Source organism: Pseudorasbora parva, chromosome 7, assembly GCF_024679245.1.
Source record: "Pseudorasbora parva isolate DD20220531a chromosome 7, ASM2467924v1, whole genome shotgun sequence".
NCBI classification, from domain to species: Eukaryota; Metazoa; Chordata; class Actinopteri; order Cypriniformes; family Gobionidae; genus Pseudorasbora; species Pseudorasbora parva.
In genome coordinates, this window is record NC_090178.1 from 49,222,107 (window position 1) to 49,248,329 (window position 26,223).

General features: G+C 39.5%; 1 protein-coding gene across 1 annotated transcript; it reads left to right on the plus strand.

The window, feature by feature from the left end:
• Positions 1 to 344: 344 nt before the first annotated feature.
• LOC137083438 (endoribonuclease ZC3H12A) lies at positions 345 to 18,801 on the plus strand. The gene is made up of 6 exons (XM_067449380.1): positions 345 to 478; positions 3,676 to 4,106; positions 10,180 to 10,319; positions 12,356 to 12,590; positions 12,674 to 12,780; positions 15,048 to 18,801. Exons 2-6 carry the CDS (start codon positions 3,760 to 3,762, stop codon positions 15,947 to 15,949), a joined length of 1,731 nt encoding a protein of 576 aa, XP_067305481.1. The 5' UTR covers positions 345 to 478; positions 3,676 to 3,759; the 3' UTR covers positions 15,950 to 18,801.
• The last annotated feature ends 7,422 nt before the right edge of the window (positions 18,802 to 26,223 follow it).

Genomic DNA, 26,223 nt, shown 5'->3' on the forward strand with positions numbered 1-26,223 from the left:
CAGCAATGAAGGAAATGTGCTTGTCATTAAAATAAAATTATAAATTTAAATAATATAAATGTCGGTCTGCTCTCTCCTGGAGACAACATAAAGATTATCAACATTTACAGTATTACCAAAGCTTGAGTAGCACAAAATAGGGCAATATAGGAAGTGAATAAGGTGCTAAAACAGTAATACAGGAAATGAAAATAAATACAAAATACAATAAAAATCTAAGAGAAAATAAATGACGTTTAGAAAATAAGAGTATAAAAGTTAAATGTTTTTAGGTTTATGCGCTTTGTCGGTGTATAATGAGGCCAGCAGAGGCGCTCTCTCCCTCTCTCAGAACAACAGGTCGGGTCACCTGAAAGCAGGAAGTAGAGGTGTGTACTAAAGTGTTGCATTAAAACACGTCATTAAACACTAAACCAGAGTTGAATAATCCTCACAGGCGCGCGGTATCGATCACTGGACTCATCGCTGGGAGAATATGGTATGTCTGGCTTATGTACTCTGCTATATTAATGGTGTTTAATGACAGCTTAGGTAAGCGCTGTCATCTTTCTACATGACAGCGACGATTAATTATTCTTATTTTAAAACGACAAACGGTTTATAGCTTCTTCTAGTATTTCACTACACTAAAATGTAGCCGGTCTTTTTACCGGAGAGTGCGCGAGAGTTCAATCCTCGCTGTTCACGGCCGCCTATCAGTGAAGAGTTGAGCAGTTTGATAAATGTATGGTTTTGTTCAATGCACTATATTTTAGCACTATATAACTAGCTGGCCTGATGTTCACTGCTTGTGTGTATAAGTTCACTCCTTCATTATCAATGCATCAAATGCTTAACATTTTAATTTTGCTCCAACTACTGAAATTAAATGCAAATTATTAGAACATTGTTATTATAATAAAAACAATAAATGTACATTACCAGCCAAAAGTTTGGAAACTGTACTACTTTGATTCAGTGTCACACTTCAGAAATCATTCTAATATGATGATTTGATGCTCAAGAAACATTTATGATTATCAATGTTGAAAACAGTTTGTTTTCAGGATTATTTAATGAATATGAAGTTCAAAAGAACAGCGTTTATCTGAGGGTAAGTGTATTTACTGTCACATGATCCATTACATGCATCCACATAAAGAACTTAAGGACTTAAAGAAATTAATACATTAAGGTAAATACTGTTCTTTTGAACTTTTTATTTATCAAAGTATCCAAAACAAAAATACACAACAGTTTTCAACACTGATAATAATCATAAATGTCGATCATCAAATCCTCAGAGTGATTAGTGAAGGCTCATGTGACTCTGAAGACTGGAGTAATGATGATAAATTCAGCTTTGATCACGGGAATAAATTATACTTTACTATATATTCACACAGAGAACAGTTATTTAACATTTTAATAATATTTCACAATATTACAGATATATAACATAAAGCATATAACCGAAACAAACTTTAAACAATCAAAACAGTAGTGTCCAAACTTTTGACTGGCAAAGTATATAAAAAATGTGCACAAAAGCAAGTCAATCCCATGTTGCTCTCAACCTAGTAGATTAAACTGAGTTGATTCTTGTGTAATTTAAAATTAACGTATTCTAAGTAGTTATGTTATGATGTTGTCATGACTTATCATTTATATCATTTGTTAGTGGGTGTTTTGCATGTTCTGGACCATTGTGATTTTAAAGCAATCGATCTATCTTTATTTTACTTAGAAAATTGATGACTTGAAAGAATGGATGAATGAGTTTATGGCTCATATCTAGTGTAGGGCTATATATACATATTTATCTCTGCAAAAAATGCTTTTCTTACGTAGTAGTTTTGTCTTGTTTCTAGTAAAAATATTTAAAAAAATTTACATTAAGAAATTATGGTCTTGTTTTGGGAAAAAATAACTCAAAATGAAGAGAGTTTTTGCTTAAAATAAGATAAATAATCTGCCAATGGGGTAGGGCTGGGCGATATGGCCCAAAAAAAAAATCCCCGATTTTTTCACCAAAAATTCGATTTACGATTTAAAACGATTTTTTTCCCCTCCTACTTAAAATCAGTCTGCAGATGACAAAGAAATTGTTCAAAACAAGTTTTAACTTTATTTTGTTTAGGTAAAATTAAATATTTGCAGCTTGGTAGAAGTGCCACCTGGGGTGCAAAACTTTCAGCATGTGAATAACCCCCGACTATTCCACAGTATAAATGGGTACCATATCTTTTGCAATATACAGTATACATATCAAAGGTTTATGAATTGATATGCAGATAAAATTAACTTTTATTAACAACAGTAATGTGCAAAAAAAGTATAGGGAAAATTTAAATGTAGCCTAATGCTCTTATTAAATATAGATTAGCATTGTTCTTCAATAGTCTCACACTGAACTGATCGACAGCTTCAGTGATTATTAAAGGAGCTCTTTGCTTTACTGTAATTTAGTCACAATTTGAAGAAAAGTTTAGTTTTTCCTGAGACTGTGACTTCGTACTTTCCATACATTAGGGAGTGAAAATCGCTAATAAATCAATAAGTGCTCTTCTGCTGGTTATAGTGGTGGGCATTTCATATCTTTTTTTAAAATAAAAATGCTACAAAATGGATTACACATTTTAAAAAAATAAACTAAAAAAAACATTCGACTATTTCTTTCACAAGACCCCTTTAAACTTTTAGTTTTACAAACCATCACATTAAAAATAACATTACAATCGGATATCTAGAGCTTTGAAGTGCTGGAAATAAGTGTGAAGCTCTTGAAAACCATTGGAAAGTGCTTGAATTTCAATCTCAAAAGGTTGTACGAATCCTGAGATAAATAATGACAACAACAACATTAAATCCATCTGGTTTTACTACAGTACAATCGTGGTAAATGTTGGTGTTTTGTGACTGAAACCCCTGACCTTCGCTCAGCTCTGTTTGATCTGATATCTGTGGTTTATAACAGAATTCTGCGCCGACCGCTTCCACTAGATCACAGTAGCAATGGTGTGTTGAGTTAAACGGTCTCTCACTGGATCACCAGCGCTGTGTATCGTGTCTGTCACGAGATTGGCCCGTGTGTGAGCTCGCGCTGCGTTCGTGTCAGCGCAGCTTTAAATGAGTATAGCGCCTACCGCGGTTCCGTTCAGACTTCAAACACACTTTGCAGCGGGGTATTGTTAATTGTTCTGTGAAAAACTGAACCAATTACGAATGACACGGTATGTTGTTAGACGCGATCCTTGTTGTTTGTGTACCTCTGTGGCAAACGCGCGCGGGGAGGGCTGAGCCATTACGGGAGCCCAGAGGGGAGCGTCGGCGGATTTGAAAGAGAAAACCGATTTTCATTCACAAAAATCGTCGTAAACTAAAAACTCGAATTAATTCATAAAATCGATTTATCGCCCAGCCCTACAATGGGGGGAGAAAAATAATCTTAATTCAAACAGAAGACTAGTTTGCTACCCTCATTGGCAGATTATTTATCTTATTTTAAGCAAAAACTCTTCATTTTGAGTTATTTTCCCCCAAAACAAGAGATTAGCTTTTGCTTGTCTAGTAAATACTTCTTGTTTTAAGAACTTTTAGTAGTTTTGTCTTGTAGTATGTCATTTTGCAGTGTATGTATGTATGTATCTATATCATCATAGCTTGCGTTTTAAATACCATTTATGGATATTTCAGCCTCATTCAGATGCAAGAGAAACATGTCAGAGCAGCATGTGGACGGCGCAGGAGCTTTTTCACTGAAAACCCCAGCGAGGCAGGATGCAGTCGAGCTGTTACCATCAAGCCCCGGGCCTGGGTCGAGACGGACGCGACCTGCAGATGAAGGTCGACTTTTTCCGTAAATTGGGCTACTCTCCAGAAGAGGTGAAGGCCGCCCTGAGGAAGCTGGGCCTGGGGACGGACACCAACGCTGTCCTGGGGGAGCTGGTGCGGTCCGGGGCGAAGGCTGTGCCTTCTTCCTGTTTAGACAATGATGAAGGCAGCTTCAGTTTGCCCCATTCGGGAGGAAGCTCATCTAGGGGACAGGGCTCGACGCTGGAGGACAGCGGTGAACCCGAAAGTGACCTGAAACATATTGTCATTGATGGCAGCAATGTGGCGATGAGGTGAGGTCACTGCTTTCAATAGCCTTTCAATGGAAATAGTTCTCTTAAAGGGTTAGTTCACCCAAAAATGAAAACTGTCATTAATTACTTACCCTCATATCGTTGGACAGCCATCAGACCTCCGTTCATCTTCACACACAGATGAAGATATTAGTGTTGAAATCCGATGGCTCAGAAAGGCCTTCATTGACACCAATGTCAAAATATTGGCATTTCAAAATAATGGTTATGAGTCAGTGAATCGACTCATGATTCGGATCGCCAGAGTCACGTGATTTCAGCAGTTTGACACGCGATCCGAATCATGAATCGATTCACTGACTCATAACGGTGCAAAACTTTGTTTTGAAATCGGCCATCACTATATAAGTCGTTTTTTGTTTTTTGTGTGTGTGTGTACAAAACTATTCTCATCTCTTTATAAAATGATTGTAGAGCCGCTGTAGTGAGATGGGCTTTGTAACGACGTCTTTAGTGCCTTTATGGGTCTTGAGAGAGGAAATGACATTGGTGTCAATGAAGGCCTTTCTGAGCCATCGGATTTCAACACTAATATCTTCATCTGTGTGTGAAGATGAACGGAGGACTGACGGCTGTCCAACCACAGGAGGAATAAAGGACAGAACTTTCTTTTTCAGGTGAACTAACCCTTTATGGAGCCTGAGAGCTCAGCCTGTCTTTGCCAGTTTAACATGCATCAACAAGTTGCCATCACAAAGGGAAATTTGGGATTGCTGTGCGGTAGTGAGATCTTTTTCCAAATTATGCAAGGATTTGACATTTTTTCGAATGTGTCCTCAGAGCGTTGTCACCCACAATGGAAAAAAGTTCATGCAATTTTGTGTTCTCCCTAAGTTGCATTGCTACTTTTTATGTCAAATAATCTCAAATGGTTTAAAAAGCGTTTAACAATATCACATCCAAATAATGGCATAAATGCAGATTTATTGATAGCTCTTTATATGTAATTGTCTAATAATTCAGTTCAAAGTTAGTCTGTAGTTTGTTGATTATAATATTAGTTACCACTTCCCATACTGAATTGCTCACATTGCCTTTGGGCATTAACCTTAAACCTGCTTCTTTAGAAAAGATTTGTACTTCCCCTTTGTCCATGCCTCTCTGTTCTCCTTTATGCAAATAATATTTAACCTTTCCACTTCCAGTATGCTCAGCATTCCTGGCAATATTTTTGGTCATGCTTTTTGCACAGGTCACCGTAGGGAATTCTGTGAAAGACAGTTTTTCACTGAAGTGAAAGAGATTTCGTAGTCAATTGCAACACCTTTACAATTACTGTGTGAGAGGTTACGGATGCATTGGTTTTTGAGATAGCATCGTGTATGGTATGAGCATCGTGTATGGTCAGATGTTGGGTTGCAGTTAAAACAAACAGTTCTGTTATCTTGTTGTCTCTATCACTTGTAACATAAAGATTTCTGACAGGCGTCTTTCAGCAACTGCAGCGCACCTTCCAGTTGTCTTGTGGTATTCAGTTTTGTGGTTATGCAAATCAGCTGGTGTTTTGGCTTGCTTCTACTTGCATTATCGCCATAAGCAATTCTAATTTCCAGAGATGACGTTGTGAAATTAATTATTATTGCCTTCTGAATTCAAAGGCTGATCGGTCCTTTGCATGGAATCACATTATCACACGGCACAATCTGATTGGCCTCTGCTGACCCTGCGGCCAATGAGATGCTTTAAATGCTTGGAATAGTCTGGATGAGTGTTTGCTGTAAACTGGCCCTGCAGCTCTATGAGTGTTTCTCTGAATGAACTCCTCCACCTCTCCAGCTCCACCTGCCTAGATGCAAAACAGGGGTTATGTATATCTAGTTATGCAGCAGATCTTACATGCTCACTAGGGCAGGGGTCTCAAACTCAAATTACCTGGGGGCCGCTGGAGGTAGACTCTGGGTCAGGCTGGGCCGCATCAAATCCCCCCCCCAAAAAAAGTACAACTGATCCAATCTTCTCAATCTTTATTATTAACAGTTCTTCAACATTAGTGTTTCTTCTGAACATGAACATGGCTTCTCTTGCTTACTCATGTTTTTTTTTATATTGCCAATATATTTTTGAGATTTTTGGATCTGGTTATCCTTCGTCCTTCGTACCTATCTATTTCCCAACAGGTGTGTGATGGTAATTGTGTACTAATAAATATGGCCAATAGAAACTGAATCATTATGTAATACTGAAATAATAAATGTTTATTTTTATTTAAAATAATAGACTATTTCAAAGCAAGGCCATAATCAGGTCAAACAGAACAGTGAACGAAATTCTAGATCTACTTCTAGTTGGGAAATAATCAATTTGGGACCATTTGCAAACAATATTTGCATTAATTGTCTTCAAATATATTATTAGTCCCGAGGTTTTTCGCATGAGTGAATGAATACGTACATCCGCTGCTTATATTTGAGTTCCTCAGTGGTCTAATAGTAGACTTTTAGTAAATCGTCTCAAATGTTCAGAGTTTTAATCCGCTCATATAGTTTTCTTCATTAAATGTTCATCAATGGTTGTATATTAAGAGCATGGAAACGTTGCATTTTGTGTGCATTTGTGTGTGTGCAATTTAGTTTTGTGATTTTACCGGAAAGAATAGCCTCTCTCCGCAACGCCATTGCGCGATAGATTGACACGCTTGTGTGTGTGTGTGTGTGTGTGTGTGTGTGTGTGTGTGTGTGTGTGTGTAGACTGCGGGAGCATGTGCGCAAGCCAAAAGAGAATGTAAATCCCGCCTATTTTGATTTGATTGGCCATTTGAGCGCCGTTAAACCACATTCATTTCGACTGTCTGAACATGTCAATCACGCGGTGTCAACCAATTATACTGCATGGGAGAGGGCCGAGCTAACTCTCTCAAACACACACAAAGTGAGGCATAAAGCACGGCACACGCAACGACTCCGCCAAAAATGGTTTTCAGAGCAACGGCCGGGAGTTTGAGACCCCTGCACTAGGGGATTAACAGTACACTTATCACAATTCGATACAAATGCGATACTGTAATCGTGATACGATATTGTAGGCCAAAAACTTTTTATTTTTTATTATTAAAATAATATTGTATTGTTATCACTAACCACAAATATTCACCCATTGCATCATTATACTTTATATTCAGCATTATATGGATCTCTTCCACGCGCACACACACACACACACACACACACTTTCCCGGTGCTCACACCTCTCCCACTATTAATGCACTCTACATATAAGAATAAACAATCTCAAATGCTCTGAATAATCGTAATGCTAAAACGAAATGAGCTACTGATTTAAATGATGTTTGCAGTTTGACTTTGAGGAGTGTATGTGCGCTTTAGACGATCAATCCGTCACAGTTCTAATCGTAAGAAAGCATCAAAATGACTATTACTAAACTTTAATGTTTAGCTCATCCAAAAAAATTTATTCTGCATTCACGCAAGCATTTGAACATCCGTGTTTACTACAGTAAATCTGCTCATCATATAAAGCCTATATCGTGTCTCTTCAGAAGACTTGGATTTGGATTAGACCACTCGATTCGTTATTTTTACGATGCCTTCATGAGATTTATTGTATATTTTAACTTTGAGAGGAATGAATTTTAAATGGATGGACAATCTCTTTTCATAAAGAATATCTTCATTTGAGCTTGAACGTTAAACAAATCAACATGAGGTTTAGTACGTGGTGATTTATAACTTAGCAGATCCAATCCGCCAAGACCAAATCCATTAACATCAGGTTCCCAGCACACAGGAGACTTTTGTGAAAATTGTTTTTTAGAGGAAGTGTATGCAAGATTGTGGCCAAAACTGGTGCTGCAATCACTTTCTAATTACTGTAGAGCAGTAGAGTACTGTAGAGTCTCTACAATTGCTGTAGAGATCACTGAACTTTATTTTTCCCACGTCTCTTACGAGCCTCCCGAATGATCAGATCCTTGGTCTGATAGCGATGGAGGCGAAGTATAACCGGTCTGGGCCGCGAGCCGGGTTGAGCGTTCTATGTGCTCGGTCCAGTTCATGGGGAGACTGAAGGATCTGGTCACCCAGTACTTCAGTCAAGAGCTCGGCGAAAAAGCTTGTGGGCCTGGGTCCCTCGATTGATTCTGGGAGGCCGATTACTCTAATATTATTTCTGCGGCTGTGGCTCTCAAGATCGATAGTCTTCGCTGTTAGCTTAGCGTTGTTATCTGCTAATGCGAGACACCTCTCTTCCAGTGCTTGAATTCGTTGGGCTTGTAGCTCAGCGTGGGATTCCAACGAGTCCATTCGCTGACCGTGTTCTGTTATCGTTGTTTGCATTTTGTCGAGTCTCAATTCGAGCAGTGAATGTTGCTTTGAAGTCGGCTGCAATACTAGCTCTGTGATCTTCTAGCTTATTAGCTATGGTAGCTAGCGTTGTGCTGCTTTCCGTAGGACAGACATCTGCTTCAGTCTTTTTAGATGCTTTTGACAATTCTCTAGGATGTTCAAGATTCTAATGTTAATACTTCCACTCTCAGTTTTTGGGGTTTTGAGGAAAAAATATACGTTTTAAAGTTACTGCTGCGGGAGCCTGAGACAACGCTGCTTTCACATGTTACCCAAACCGGAAGTCCCCTGAACTTTATTTTTAATGAAGTTCCAGCTCACGTGGGGAAGACATTATACGTGTGTTCACTTCATTTCACTGCAGGATTGTTTGTAAACTAATCTCCGGTCGATGCTGGATTTGGATCCGACAGGAATGGTGCAGCACATGTCTGTGTGAGAAATGTGTTTTTATATGTAATAGTACTGCATTGTTATAGATCGTGTTGCTTATGTGTGCGAGTCTAACAGAGCATACCTTTAGCACGCCGGACTCAGACCCGTATGGGCCAGGGCTCGGAAAGCCCGGCAGGCGGCTCAATCTCATTATATTCTGTTCTGGATCTGTGCTGTTGTCACTTGTGCGCGGTTCGCGTTTATATCATCCCATCTTGCGGGCTATGTGTAATATAAAAAGGGTTGGTTTGTGGTTTTGTGGATCAGACTCTATTCCTCTGGGATCGGTCAGCGCCTCTGAAGCTCTTTCTCTGAAACTGCATTGATCTGGCCTAGAAATTTAGACGCACCCTAGCGGCAGCAAATTTAATCTGCCCGCAAGTGTCGTCTAGCAACTCTCAATACCCTTCTGAGCTGTAATCGCCAAACTCTTGCCGGGCCAATCACGTCGTGTATAGAGTCGGTGGGCGGGGCCATAATGACGACGGCCGAGTTGCGTTTGCGTGCTTCTAGTAAATACAGAAACTGGCGAGCGGCGGCGGTCTTTCGAATCAGCTTTGACCGCGACTCTGGAAGACTTGGAGTTAAGCTTTTCTCTGAGAAAAGAACAAAGAACGGCACTGAAGTCATTCTTAAAAAGGGAAGATGTGTTCAGAGTTTAGCCGACCGGATACGGTGAATGTTTAATCAGTCAGCGAGCTCTGCTTCACCTTCGTTGCTCTGGTTGGTTGTAGCGCTATCCTATCGTGTGCAGAGGGAGTTTGAAAGACAGCCGTTTATCCGCCCCTCGGATTGAGCCGTCAATGGAGAGTTTCCAGACCAAACATCTTGATGTGGGTCTGGCTTAGCTATTGACTTGGACCTTCAACCATTGGTTCTCATTGAAGTCCATTATGAGGAGGAAAATCCTGGAATGTTTTCCTCAAAAACTTCTTTTCAACTAAAGAAAGAAAGACATGAACATCTTGGATGATGTGGGGATGAGTAAAATATCAAGACATTTTGAAGTGAATAAATCCTTTAAGGCGTCTGAGAAACGTGACATTCATTGTACAAGATTCTGAAGAGGCAGCAGTATGTGACCAAACCCCACGAGGGCCTCGAGCATGTGCACAGACCAGCAGTTTTGACATGCATATGTATTGGTTACTGATTCCTTTTACTGAATTTAATTCTAATTTGCCAGACTAATTCTCTCTCTCTCTCTCTCTCTCTCTCTCTCTCTCTCTCTCTCTCTCTCTCTCTCTCTCTCTCTCTCTCTCTCTCTCTCTCTCTCTCTCTCTGTCTTTCTTTTACTGTCTCTTGTTCTCTTTCAGTCATGGGAACAAGGAAATGTTTTCATGCAGAGGGATTGAGCTGGCAGTCAACTACTTCCTTGACCGAGGACACAGAAATATCACTGTGTTTGTGCCTTCCTGGAGAAAAGAGCAGCCCAGGCCTGCTGTACCTATTTCAGGTAGAGACACTCCCTCAGCGCTTATGGTAAAAATGAGTCATCACAGACTGGTTTCTCAGAAAAGGGAGAACACCCATCTGACTATAGACTAAGAGCGGTCAGTGCGTTTTTCTAAAGAAATTAACACTTCTACTCATAAAGAACGCTTTAAATGGACCAGTAAAGACTTTTATAATGTAACAAAAGATTTTTATTTCTAATAAATTCTGTTTTTTTAACTTTCTGTTCATCAAAACATGATTACTGATTGACTCTCAACAGTCCTCTCAGCTGGTTGTATTTTAAACTATCTGTTGTTTGTTCATTGGTTTGTTGCAAAACCATACATCTGGTGCTACTATAACATAATGACCTTTGTTTCAAGACTTTAGAAACAACAGGCCTGAGGTGTTGATGTAGCGATGATAATCTCACTTGTTTATGTCCCAGGACGGTCTCCCTTTTCTTGTGAACGCCCCTGCTCAGATTCCTCAAGTCAATTTGTGCAGGAACCATAATAACAAAAGTAGAATAATAAGGAAGAGTTATGTTTCCTGCAGGTCTCACTGGGAATTCCCCACCAGGAAGTTCAAGAGCTTTCCTTATTACCCACAGTTTGACTGTGAATCTTTAATCGAGTCTAGTGCTGCGTCCCTCTTTCCTGTTTCACAACTGATGGCCGGTTATTTGGGATCTATAATTTACCACTTCCCCATAGCAGCATTTGATATGGTCACTTTTGGTGGATATTAATTGGTGATATGAGGAAATAACCATTTGTTTTTCATCTGTAATGTAGAGAATCATTAAGACAGCCAAGACTGGACTCTGACTCAAGTCTATCTATAGGGACTATATAATACAATACATATATGTTCAGCATTTCCACTTGGCCTTGACCTGAACAAGCTTATTGATAATATGGTATTGAGACAGACTTAAGTCTGTGTCTGGTCTTGAATGGACTATAGTATTAAAACACAGCATCCCTTGCTTAAATGAGTCCTATAATGCCCCTTTTTAAATGATATAAAATAAGTCTCTGATGTCCCCAGAGTGTGTATGTGAAGTTTCAGCTCAAAATACCCCACAGATCATTTGTATCGCATGTTAAAATTGTCACTTTGTGAGGGTGAGCAAAAGCATGTTTGTTTCCCTTTAAATGCAAATGAGCTGCTGCTCCCCACCCCCTTTCAGGAAGAGGGCGGAGCTTCTAGAGCTTGTGTTAGCAGCTCCGATTACCTCACGCAAACACACTGAAAATATCAGAAACTGTTGAGCCTTTAATGATCAAACCGGAGGCGGCCATTGATGGAGAGACTCCAGAAGAAGAGACAGGACGTTTCTGAAGGGATAGAGGATGAGTTTGAGTCAACGATCTTCATTCATTGATTAGCATATTCTGTCATATAATCTCTAAACCATTAGTGTGGGAACTGTTGTGAGATGAGCCAGAAAATATCTGCTGATGAAGAGAGAACAGGGATAGTTTCGTTTAATTACGGTTATAACTTGTAACAAGGCAACAGCTTGAGTGACTCCCAAATGTGCTCGACTACAGCAACTCTTCCTCTTCTCAGCATGTTTCTGGGGGCGGGGTTATGCAAATGTAAGGGTCAGTGATGTCACTAGCTCGTTGTAGTCCCTACCAGCCATTTGTTGTAGTCCTTAAAAAGAGATTTCTGTAAGAGAAAATATCTCACTTTGCTTTGAGCTTTGAGCATTGTAACTTTGCATATGTTGTTTATGCTCTAACAGCGACACTACACACTCACTAAAGCTAAACAAGTCAAATTCTAATCAACCACTTCTTTAATTGAGCATTTATGTCATCAATTCAGTTAATTCACGTTGACCAAGTACACAACATAACACAATGAAACAGGACATGGGTTTCAAGACAAGCAATACCAAAGTTATTTAACTTTTAAGAGTTTGAGTTGTGCATTTTTAGACAGAAGCTTTCATAAGATTGTTTTGACATGACGGGTGTTGAGAAAGACATTCCTAAAATTGTCTAACAAGACAATAAAAAACGTGTTTGTCTGTATTTCCAGATCAGCATATTTTGGAAGCGCTGGAAAGGAAGAAGTTTCTCGTGTTCACGCCTTCACGGAGGATTAACGGGAAGCGTGTGGTCTGCTATGACGATCGCTTTATTGTCAAGTTGGCTCATGACATGGATGGGATTATAGTGTCCAACGACACCTACCGTGACCTGCAGAGTGAACGTCCGGAGTGGAAGCGTTGCATTGAGGAGAGATTGCTTATGTACTCCTTTGTAAATGACAAGTATGTTATTACGTCAAGCTTTTGGCAATACCGCATCTCATTCCTATCCATCAGTCTAACCATCATCACTCCATCTTGCACAGGTTTATGCTACCTGATGATCCACTCGGCCGTAATGGACCCAACTTGGATAATTTTCTTCGGAAAAAAGCACTGTTGCCTGACCACAAGCGCCAACTCTGTCCATATGGTAAATATTTAACACTATCTATCACTAAAGCCCTATTCGGACGGTAATTGTTTCTCATGTGGTCATCTGTAAAAAAAAAAAATTTGTATGCCACCTTAGTAATAAAACTCATGCATTCAGATGGTGATTTATTCACGGTGGAGGAGCGAGTTTTGAACTGCTCATATGGTCAGCCGAATGATTGTCTGCTGTAAAAATGTCATGCTTGGATAATAAGAATAAAATCATATTTAATTTAATAAAAGGGAATTATCACTTATGCAAATCTCAAATGTGAAAATGAGCGGAAATAAGTTGATACAATGCTGCAAATTGAACCTATATAATGTTAATTGCTGTCGTAATGGCTCATTTCAAATGTTTACGTGTTTTTCTTCTCTTTCTCTTCTGAGAGGTGATGAAAGATTATTCTTGTAAATACTTTCCAGCATTTCACTAATAAAAGTGTAGACTAGAATTTTAAAATGCATTCAAATTACAGCGAAGCGCAGCGATACGGTGCTCTGCAGTGGTCAAAAAGGATATAAACAGTTAATTTAGAAGCGATCTCTTCTTAAAACTCAGATGTGGATTCGGCAGTTAAATCACCGACGTTGGTGTTTGTCTAAAAACAGTCTGTAATTCGACCGGGGATTTTTACATGGGTGGTGGGAGAAAAACACTGACATTCTGGATTCGCACGGCAATAAAGTCACAGACTAGCCGCTGTAAATGATGAAAATACTTTACAACCCCACGAGAAGCAATTCCCGTCTGAATAGGGCTTAAGAATCCCATTTTTAACAACAACCACCAATTGAAATACATTTCTAGGGCTGACAGTTGTGTGCAAATAATTATAAAATATAGCCCAATAAAAATATTGATCATTCCCAATAACTCATCTCATACATTTCATATAAAAGGATTATACTGCCATCACAGACTCTGTAATCTCTAAAAAATGTAGTAATTTATTACATTTTGAATCAAATTACAGCCCAATTATTTGACCTAACCTTATATCAGAGGTCTTCAGCCCAGCTCCTGGATACCTACTGTCCTGCAGAGTTTAGCTCCAACTGTAATCAAACACACCTGAATCAAAGTCTTCCAGCTTGCTTGAAAACCACAAGCAGGTGTGCTGGACCAGGTTAGCTTAGCTTTGCTGGAGAGTTTATCTCCAGGAGCAAGATGGAAGACCTCTGCCCTCTATGTGAACATACAAAGTGAAGAGGACAAACGCTCTGCAGGTTTTAGCTCAAACCCTGATCAAACTCGCCTACCTGTAATGTTCTAGTAACTCTGAAGACCCTGAGTAGCTTGCTTGAGTATTTTTAAATAGGGTTGAAGCTAAACTCTATAGGTCGGTGGCCCTTCAGGGTTTGATCTGATCCAGGGTTGGATTTTAACAGCTCTGAAATAGACCTTACAACCAGAGGTGGATAGTAACTTGGTACATTTACTCGAGTACTGTACTTAAGTACACTTTTTGAGTATCTGTACTTTACTTTAGTATTATTTTTTCTGGATTCTTACGACTTTCTTCACTACAATTGAAAGACAAATATCGTACTTTTTACTCCACTACATTTCTATCAAGGTCCTCGAAGTGGAAAGTCGTTTCTGTCGCAGCTTTGAAAGTCAGTGATGATTTTTTTCTTCTTTAAAAGGTGTTTGGGATTTTGCAGAAAGCCTTTCAGGAATCACTCTTGTAGAGTCTCGTGAAGTTCAATGATTTCACAGCATTTATTAAACACTGATTTATAGTTTAGAGCAAAATGGAAGAAGACGGATGTCCAAATGCTCATTTTGTGGAGTATTCACATAAACAAAGTTGATTCTGTCTTCAGTGAAGGTGAACAGTGTGAGAATATCAGATGTGTATCAGTGTATTGGATCCGTGCGTTCGGCCTTAAAGTGACAGCAGCTTTATAAAGAGCTTTGTAACTTTTCTACAAGTATTTAAATGAGTTTAAGTTAGTCGTATGCTAGTGTGTCAGATGGAGCGTCACTGACTGGCTTAAACCATGATGGCATAATGTGCATTTATACAACAATAAAATAATGTGTTGACATAAGTATCAAAAGTAAATATAATTTTTTAAGTACTTTTGACAACAAATAATACTTCTACTTTTATTTAAGTCAAAATCTGCTTTTAACAACTTTCACTAACTTTTAACGGAGTAATATTTGACCAGCAGTGCTTTTACTTCTCCTCAAGTAATGAAGCTTTGTGCTTTGTCCACCTCTGCTTAAAACACATTTTTCTTTTTACTCTTCAGGAAAAAAGTGCACATATGGGATCAAGTGTAAGTTCTACCACCCAGAGCGTACTAACCAGTCACAGCGCGCACTAGCGGATGAGCTTCGAGAGAATGCCAAACTGTCTGGATCTAAAGAGGACGGCAGAATAACTGGGAGATGCATGTACCCAAGGAATGACCCCGGGTTTGGTTCCAGCTCCCCCTCCTTGGAGCAAGAACTTGAACAGAAGCTCAAATTGGAGACTGAGAGCTCTGACAGCAGGGGTGTCATGCTCAATTACTGGGAGGACATTTTGTCCATGAAAAAGCCCTCAAATAGAGCCACAGTGGGACAGCACAGTGCTTTGGTTGACAGAACCAGTCTGCAAGCACCATACTCAACAAACCCTTCGTCCATTTACAGTTCCGACTCTGGGCTTGGATCCTATGAAAGCCAGTTTTCAGAGCCATCCCAGAGCATTGACGACTTGCATATGATAAGATCAACTCATCCGCCATTGTCCGGTATCCCTGCCGCACATGCAGGTGGCCAACACTACTATGACAACATGAGCCCTTACTCCAACTTTCAGCCCATCCATAGTGCCTACAGTTCCCTACCTCTGTCCAACCCTGTCCAGAGTTACAGTCTTCCTGGTAATGATGTCTGGCCTTACCCTCACTACTTACAACAGACAAGTAGTTTACCCGAACCTTTAACCTGCCCTAGCTCGCACAGGTCTCCCGATGCCTACAGAAGCCAAAGGCGCACAGCCATGCCACAGTCCAGTCCTTTCCAGGAAGAAAGAGATGTGGTCAGGCAGAATCTTTATGCGATTTTTAACCCGCATCACGTAAACAAAGTTATGGAAAGGTTTCCACACCTGAAAGATCCACAACAGCTTGCTGCAGAGATTCTCAAACTCAAGTCCGGCAGGTAGTTAGAGAAACGTTTGGACCATGAATAGGACTCATATCGGGATAGGAATAGTCTCTCAGCTGATAACCTCTTGGGCAGTGCTAAAACATGAGATTTGACACCAGACTGTCTTTCACCATTCCCAATCCTGCCTCCCTTTCTCTCCCACTTTACTTCCTGTCAGTTCTCTATACCAGTTATTCTCAAACTGTGGACAATTTACATGTCTCCCACTGCTCTATACCAAGGGTGTCCAGACTCGGTCCTGTAGGGCCACTTTCCTGCAGAGTTTAGCTCCAAATGGCTCAAACACACCTACCTGAACGTTTCTTGTATGCCCAGTAAGACTGTGATTAGCCAGTTCAGGTCTGTTTAATTAGGGTTGGAGCTAATCCTCAGAAGAAAATTTCCAAAAATTGTACCTTTAGGGTTACAACAGCTCATCTCTGGGGAAATACCCTTAAAGCAAATGTCTAGGTGGTTAGAGAGTCTGGTAACCCAGAGGTTGCAGGTTTGATTCTCAATATTGGTGGGTAAGGACTGAGGTGCTCTTGAGTAAGCCACCTAACCTATGCCTTAAAGTAGGCATTCTCAACCCTGTTCCTAGCACTGTCCTGCAGAGTTTAGCTCCAAATGGCTCCAAACACGCCTTCCTGAACGTTTCTTGTATGCCTAGTAAGACTGTGATTAGCCAGTTTAATTAGGGTTCGAGCTAAACTCTGCAGGACAGCGGGTCCCCAGGAGCAGGGTTGAAGACCTCTGCCTTAAAAGGACAACTTCTCAAAAATCTAATGAACACCTTACCCATAAGAAGGTCTCACTCTCAGAAAATAAAATAAAAAAAATTGTACCTTTAGGGTTTCAACAGCTTAACTCTGGGGAAAATACCCTTAAAGCAGATGTCTAGGTGGCAGTCGTGACCTAATGGTTGGAGTGTCTGGTAACCCTAAGGCTGTGGATTTGATTCTCGATACTGGCAGGAAATGACTGAGGTACCTAACCAATGCCTTAAAGTAGGCATCCTCAACCCTGGTCCTCGAGGGCCACTGTCCAGCAGAGTTTAGCTCCAAAGCAAACGCACCGGAACCAGCTCATCAATGTCTTCAGGATTAGTAGAAGACTACACGCAGTTGAATTTTATCAGGGTTGGAGCTAAACTCTGCATGACCGTAGCCATCCAGGACTGGAAGTGTTCAGGTCGTTACATACTCAAAAACAAAACTAAATGTCATCATGGTCTGGGAGTTCTTACAGCTTGTTCTCGACATCATCTGCACAGAACATTTTTCTTGTTGCCATCCGATAACTATTGTGTGATTGGTCAGAAATTTAAAGTGGACATGGTTAATGCGGGTAAACGCAGATGTTTGGCACCTGCTTTTCTCGGAAAGTATGGAATGTCCTGGCCAGAACTAACTTTGTTCTTGCCACTTCGAGAAAACAAACACATTTCTTTGATCTTGTGGAGTATGTACCAAGCTTTACCGTGTGTACCGCGTTACCCCTAAAAAGTTATCTGCGTTATTTTAAGACTACATGTTACTACCTTAACATGCGTCATTTAGGTGCAGGTGGTACTGCCCCAGTGAAAAGCTAATTTACTGTTTTTGCCCATTTTTTTCTTCTAGTATAACTGTAGTGTTTTCATCTTTTCTGTGTTTTGGAGGTTTCGGATTGGGGCTCTTTAAAGTCTCAGAAACCTAAAGGACTTATCACATAGTACATGTGGTAACTGTGTATGGCTACAAAGTCAAATGTGTGTCTTTTTAAAGAGGTTGATGCACATTGCATCAATTGTTGCTCGTAACGTGTAGCCAACTGTACCTTTTCTCAAGGGCTCCAGATTTGGTTTGGACAGAAGCTGAATGTAGTTTTATGTAAAACTAAGTCATTAAGGGCCAGCCCTGTTTTCAATGTTCAAAGTAATTGTGTAGTTAGTAAGTCTGCTGATAATTGTTCATTCAGTTGTACTCTACAACAGAATGACTTTAAATAGGAATAGATGTGTTTTCTGCAGACTTTTCATTGTATTTCTGTTTCAGTTATTAGGGATGGGAATCCCCTGATACGTTTTTACTATAGGACTCATGTCGAGCACTACAATTGGACTCTGACGCATTGCAATTTCTGAATCTTGCCACGGTACTGGACATTATATTTCATTGTGCTTTAATGTTACATGTTGTTTTGTTATACTGTGCAATTTGAATGTACAAAGGACATCTTTCATCTTTCCTGCTATGCAAAATTGACATTACTCATCCTAATGTTCAATCGTCCACTCCCAGGCAAGACAATAGTGTATTCTCTGCTCTAATTAATCATGATTTACAATCTTATGTGTGTCGAAAGATGTTAAATCCTTAACATAGAAATTAATATTATATTGTCATTACAAAAATGTAGGGTTTAGATGTGTCAATTCAACATAATGTTGACATCATTATTATTATTATAATAATTATACTAATGTTTTAGCCACTGTTTTCATAAGAGCATATGGTTATTTGTGTAATTGTATCACACTTGTGTCTTTGATTGAGTAATATTTGTTTTGACTGTCAGTCCGTGTGTGTTAGTCCAGTTTCATGTTTTCTCTTCAGAGGAGACTTTAATTATAGCATCTGTTTGCAAAGATGTTCCATTAACGTGAGCTTGTGTTCATTTTGTTGTTGTGTGTTTCAGTTCTAAAAATGTCAAACTTTACTTGTCACATGTAGTTCAAGGTGTCCAAGCAGCAACATGTTTATTACCAGCCAGTGCCTTATAATCATTAATGTGAACAGGAAATAAGTTCTCAGAGTTGTATTTGTAGATGCAATGAAAAAAGATGTACTTCCTGCTTCTTGTCCCTGAAACATTCATTAAAATAAAATGATAAATGTGTATGTGGCTCTTTTTTTTTGGTGCTCATTGCTCTCACAAATTAAAATGCTATATTTAAAGGGGAAATTATCAATAATAACGATGACCAATAATTAAAAACACAGAAATGCAGTAAGTAGAGAAAAATATAATCTGTGAAAGAAAAAAGTTGCGAAATTTAACTTGTCACTCGACAAAATCATCACTTCTTAGGATATTATCGGTGAAAAAAACAGTGTATTTTGAAAATCAACCGGGCTCTTTTTCCTTCCATCATAAATGAGTTTGGTCAGAAACCCAATAAACGGCGTCCTGTTCTCTTGCTTTGGGATGCCGGTGTTTGGGAATGCATTCGTTTATGAAGCTTCTGGAGGGAATTAAACCGAATCATTCTGATCATCACAGACTTTGTGTCAAGCTTAAACCGGTGCATCATTTTGGTATGGTTTCCGGGTTGAACGTAATGTTTCCTGGAAACGGAAACGGGAGCATATGGTGCATTCAAGTCTTCCTTGTATGCTTGTATTGTAGGACATCATGTGCGTTCAAGTGGAGATGGCGGTGTACCTTCTTTTAATGAATTTCGTGAAAATATAGCAAGGTCTGCTAATAGAAAATGAAAAACTAAGAATCCACATGTGAGTTTTAATCTTTTATGTTTTTAATTACGGTGGCCCAGTAGTGCAAATTAAACCACAACACAACGAAAATCACCACAGCACAACGGCATCGCCACAACACAAGGGAAATGCTCCCGTCGAGGGGACTCTCGGAGTGCAATAAAGTTAGTTTCCCTTGCCATTTCTCTATAGATTGGCCAGTCTTACAAAGATATAAACACTACGATCAGTTTTAAGTGTGTAACAATTGTATATCGACATGAAATATCAACTTAAAATTACCTACATATGCATTATAGCTGCATATTTATACTCAAAACCGTTTTTACTCGCGATCACGGCGCTTGATGCCTAAGGGAACGTCTGCCAATTCCACCAAGTGGTTAAAGCCCCACTTGGCTACTTTTGCTCTCGGGGTCCCCCTACAGTTTGGAAAAAATAATGTCCTCAACTACTGTCGTAAGCTCTGTAATCCTACAACAGGGGACGCCATCACGCGTGCATTTGTTGACATGACAACCCTGATAGCCCTGAACTAGTGATGCGTGGCTCGTCTCATAACCCGCGGACCCCGTATGTCTATTTAATGGTCGCGGGTGCGCGGCGGGTTGTAAAAATATATCCAGTGGTGCGGGGCGGGCCAAATAACTTCATAAAAGCGTCCCGCGGGTCGGTGTAGCACTAACAGTTCCCCTGAACACTGCAAGAGGATTTCGAGTTCTTCTGGCGTCGCGTGTGAAATGTCTTCATCCCAGGTAACGTTACAGTCAGTGGCAGATGCTCCAGCATGTCATATGAATATAATTTCATGGGTTTTATTTTTTTCAAACGCCAAATAATCGCGATGCTCACGTTTACAAGCCAGCGTCATTATAGTAGTCTATTGGTTACCGTTTTACAGAATCTATCTGATACTTCAGTTCAATGTTTGAGTGGTAGCTCACTGTAACAAGCAGGACAGCATCGGTCGGGCACGCCTCCTTCAGCTCACGCCGACGAGCAAACGCTGGTCACATGCTGATCCTCGTCCTGCCTTTAATCACAGCACTTTTTCATTTCCTCTTATTGCTTTCCTCCAACAAAACCTTTTCTTTCTTATTTGTCTGTGCTGCTTCGGACATGACTATATTATCCGAAGAACAAAGTTGGGCTCGCACGTCTGAATGTAAGGAAGTGTGTGTGTTGGTGGAAGTGACGTATATGCCGTAAAGCAGTCGATTTTTGTAGTTCTTTTTGTTCTCGGGTTACTACCCGAAACCCGAAGTTTAAAAGTACGATTAAAAAAGATACAGACCCCATCAGGCTATGGCAGACGTGTCATTCAACCTATTGTAAGTCGATTTATCATCACAAGAGTCTTAAAAAATATATTATGAAGGTTGAAAAGTTACCTAGTGCTGCTTTAAAACGTATAATTTTATTATTTAAAATTACTTTTTTTGTTTTGTTTAAATGTTCAAATTCTAATGTTATGCATTGAGTCAGTTTTTCAGAATACAAAAAGCTGTGGGATTTTATGCTAGCTTACTTTTATGCGGCTAGCTTACTAAGCCGCTTGGGTTTGAGATGCATTTCCTTGTTTGGTGGTTGTGTCAAAAATGTTCAGCCCAATCAGCAGCAACATATATAAACCATCCAGTGTTAAAGAGAAAGCAATGGGTCCAAGTAAAGTCCTTTAGAAATGTGTCCCGCTGCAGCTCGGTATACGCAACAATTGAATTACCAGTATTAAACATGCATTTATACAGATTTAATCAGGCTCTGAAAATTATTCAAAAAGAACAGAGAATGGCCTTCTCAGCTGCCATAGTTGCAACTCCTGCGTTATTAACAGGATGTTCAACACACACACAAAAAAACATTTTGCAACGTTTTGTCGAGTCTGAACGCAGACTTTGACTCAGGCGTTTCTGAGCCACCAAACAAACATTTGAGTTGCTGCGATGCCATTGGTCGATGGTGGTTATGCCAGTTATCCAATCACAGCTTCATCTGAGGTTCTGAGGGATTTAATCATTAAATGTGTTTGTTTAAGTTTATGTATTCTCATTGGATAAAAAAGTTTTTTTATGCACATCTTGCCGTTTCCATGTAACGTTTTTATTATTTTTTCTTGCAATATGACAAAATGTACGAAGGTGTATTGAAACATGTAGTAGCTAAAGGTGTGACATTTTAATATATAGTCTAATGTAAAGTATTCTGTGTAATTTAAACCAAAAAACCTCAATGGAAATCAGGATGCTTGTGATGTTTTGTTGACGTTCACTTTTTTGGTTTCACTATGACTTGCGTTTATATAATCATGCAATGACAAATGACGTTTTAAAATATTTAAATACAAATACCATGAACAGGTGCTAGCTCTAAAAAAAGCTGCTCTACAATTTAAAAACAATTATCAAAATATGTTTTAACAGTTGTAGTTGGAGATGAACAAGTATTACCACAGACACAAGTATTTCATGTTAGCTATTTATTTACATGCTGGGAAACACTGTTGCTGTCACGAAATCAAATGTTTCAGTCAAAATAGTTTCTGTTTTAATTTGAATTGTGACTGATGGCAAAGTTTAGACTGGCATCTAAAGTATGTACTGGAGAGATAAATGTAGTCCTTTACTTAGACACGCCTGTTGTGCTGTTTGCTTCTGTCTGATGTTAAACAACACATCTGCATATAGCTGGTGTAAAACCTTCGATCATTTGCCTTTACTGCTGAAGGCTGCAGCTTATAAAGAATGACTTATTTATAATTAAAGATATTGAGCAAAACAATTAGTTTGATCTGAATGGTGAGTCTATGTGTGTCATCATTCATTGACAAACGTGGCTTTTGTTTGTCTGTCCTCCCTTTCTGACTATATCTTTATTAACCTACCTCTACAAGGAAGAAGGAAATTCACAAGCAACAAAACGTGCATTATGAATATGCAAATCAGCTCCTTGTAAACCATGTGATCCTCGTTTATTTCTTTATCTCATTCCATAGGAATGTGATTTCCTTTCTAGTAAGAGGAAGTTAGGTGCCTAAAATAACCAAAGAAGGCAGACGCCAAAGCAACCACCTTTGCACAAGACGTGTGTGACATTATTGCATCTTTAACAAACATTTGACAACATGAGTATTAGAGTTTATCTAGGGTAAACATGTTTGATACACGATTAAATCTTTAACTCTTTTCCTGCCAGCGTAAAAAAAAAGAGGAAGGGAGAGTTGCCAGCAACTGCCAGTGTTTTTGATCATTTTCACAAAAATGTTATGGCTCACGCAATATTGTATGAACATCTGAACATGTGATATATCAAATGAAAGAGCAGACCCTCTGCTTTAAAAAAAATGGTTTATTCTAGCGTTATGCATTCTTTTTTTTTTACTTAAATGTGGGTAAGTTTCATAAAAAAGATACATTCTGAGCAAGAAGATAATGAAATAACGTTAAGATGAGATTCAGAACGATGACCAAACCCAGCTCGAGTCCATCAACACCCAAAGATTCACAGTCCTGGAGCTCGTCCTGGGTCCACATTTCATTTCCTTCATTAGGTTTTGATTTACAGTTGCTGGTCATTTAATAAGAATATCATCAAAAAGTGGATTTATTTCACTGATTTCATTCAAAAAATGTAACTTGTATGTTATATTCGTTCATTACACACAGACTGATATATTTAAAATGTTTATTTATTTATATTTTAATCATTATAACTGACAACTAAGGAAAATTTCCAAATTCAGTTTCTCAGAAAATGAGAATATTGTGAAAAGGTTTAATATTGAAGACACCTGGGGCCACACTAATCAGCTGATTAACTCAAAACACCTGCAAAGGCCTTTAAATGGTCTCTCAGTGTAGTTCTGTCGGATACACAATCATGGGGAAGACTGCTGACGACAGTTCTCCAAAAGACGACCATTGACACCTTACACAAGGAGGGCAAGACACAAAAGATCATTACAAAAGCGGCTGGCTGTTCACAGAGCTCTGTGTCCAAGCACATTAATAGAGAGGCGAAGGGAAGGAAAAGATGTGGTAGAAAAAAGTGTACAAGCAATAGGGATAACCGCACCCTGGAGAGGATTGTGAAACAAAACCCGTTCAAAAATATAGGGGAGATTCACAAAGAGTGGACTGCAGCTGGAGTCAGCGCTTCAAGAACCACTGCGCACAGACGTCTGCAGGACATGGGTTTCAGATTCGCATTCCTCGTGTCAAGACACTCTTCAACAACAGACAGCATCGGAAACGTCTCGCCTGGGCTAAAGACAAAAAAGGACTGCTGAGTGGTCCAAAGTTATGTTCTCTGATGAAAGTACATTTTGCATTTCTTTTGGAAATCAGAGTCTGGAGGAAGAGAGGAGAGGCACACAATCCACGATGCTTGAGGTCGAGTGTAAAGTTTCCACAGTCAGTGATGGTTTGGGGAGCCATGTCATCTGCTGGTGTTGGTCCACTGTGTTTTCTGAGGTCAAAGGTCAACACAGACGTATACCAGGAGGTTTTAGAGAACTTCATGCTTCCTGCTGCTGACCAACTTTATGGAGATGCAGATTTAATTTTCAAACAGGACTTGGCAGCTGCACACAGTGCCAAAGCAACCAGTAACTGGTTTAAGGACCATGGTATCCCTGTTCTTAATTGGCCAGCAAACTCGCCTGACCATAACCCTATATAAAATCTATGGGGCATTGTGAAGAAGAAGATGTGATAGGCCAGACCCAACAATGCAGAAGAGCATTAGCGGTAGCGGGAGTGTTTGAAAGCACATGGAAGTGTTTTGAAAGCGGAAGCGTTTGACAAGCAGGCATCGACCAGGTAGGCTGATAGACGGCTGCATTTAAACGCGCCGTGTTTATCTGTGTAAGCGATCTATGAAAAGTGTCTTGATGTATAGTCACAACATGTTTGTGAAGCTAAACATTGTAGCCAATCACAGACATATTTGATGAGCATGTAAGCACAATGGCCAGTCAGAGGTGTTTACGATTTTGCTCAACAGCGCTCAAAGCGTTTTTACATTTCAGTATACCGATTTGGTATTGTGGTCTGTACTTTTCACAGCACTATAAGGAAGTGCATGGGCATCGTAAGCAAATAAAATGTGGGTGGGTCCTTTCTCTCAAATTTTTTTTTACTGGAGTATTTTCATTTGCCATTTACATTAAATACAAATATTCCGCCGTTTACTAAATGATTGATTAGGCCAGACAAGATTACGGAAATCACTGAGTTATTTAATGTGGCAATAGTGTAGGGGTAAGACACGTCATGAAGTTTTGATGCAAATCGATCTGAGGTTTGAATCCGCCTTTTGCCACACTCGCTCTACTCCCTTTTCCCATCACATATCAGATTGGAAAGGCATTTATTTTCAAATAAAATTTAAGAAGTATTTTAAATAAAAAAAGTGGAAATAATGCATCTAACGTGTGTAATAATAAGTTTTATCAGTTATGTGCTGAATTAGAGACGATAAAAGTGAGTGGGTCTAATATCATTGGTCGTTAAAAGTGGATGGGTCTTGTCCCACACACACACAATGGTTCCGACACCCATGAGGGAGTGCTTTTATTCACGCTTTTTTAGGCGATATTCAATTCAGAATTTGAACCACTTAAATAACAAGTGCGTTTACACTGGGATGTGTTGGTTGTTGATAGGCGACATGTAACTATTTCATGACATTGTATTTAAATGTGTTTTTAAGGAGGAATCACATCTAGCCCTACCCTAGAGTTGGCTCACCCTCTGCATATGCCTACCGTATGAACTTGTCAGTGGCCGGGAAAGAGTTAAAGTCCTTTCAATTTCCATGAAGCAGTGATCTCTGTCCTGAAACATCAGAACACGTCAGTCAGCATACGGATCCTGCAGTTCCCAGTTGGCCTCTTGTGGTGTACAGTAAATAGGCCATAGGGAATTTTGAACCTGAACCTGAAATAGTAGAATGCAAATGAGAGGTGGTTGATATTTGCCTCGTCTCTGTTTAAAGTCAACTTTCTCCTTGTTCAATGGGCTGTTTTGCATTAGCGGATATTGGCAATAAGTTGATCTGCCTGTAATGTGTGTGTAATTCCACAGAATATGAAGCCTTTCATCACTCATCACAGTTTTACACATGCCTGCTTCTTGTATGTAAATATTTTGGCTGACTTGATCATTCTCTGAGCTACTGTTGTGAATGTGGTGTTGTTCAAATACAGAATTTCAGGGAATTTCCTCCACAGTCACCAACACAATACATTCTGCAGAACTGGTGGCTATGTACAAGCGCCTCACTGCCATTATTGGGCTGGGCGCAGTTACATGAAAAGCCCTTAAGTTAAGAAAACCCTTCGTTATAAGATTAAGGGTACACTCAGTGAAACATTGGTTGCAAGAAAAAACCCTAAGGGTCCACTTAAGGAATCTTAAGGCTGTCACTGAGTATTTCCCTTACATGCTTAAGGTTTACCTTCAGGTCTGTTATGCATTGCAACAAAGTCCTTAGTAACCATTTAGCCCTTAAAAAAAAGGAATGGATCAAAATAGGTCCCTTAAGTCATCTGCTGAACTCCAACACAATGGATGATTTCATGTTCATTGAGAAAGAAAGTGTCGATGTGCATTTTTACCAATCAATTAAAATAAGCCTGATGGAGTATGACGTGGCATGGTGTATATTGATTAAATAAACAATCAACACCAAAGGTTTCATATTTTTTTCATTACTTTTTGCTGTGCACTTGAATTCATTTTGGCTTTCATCTTGTGTGCAAGAGTGACTGATTATAGTGGCAGGCTTGAGTGTTTTTCCCAGCTTTAAAAAA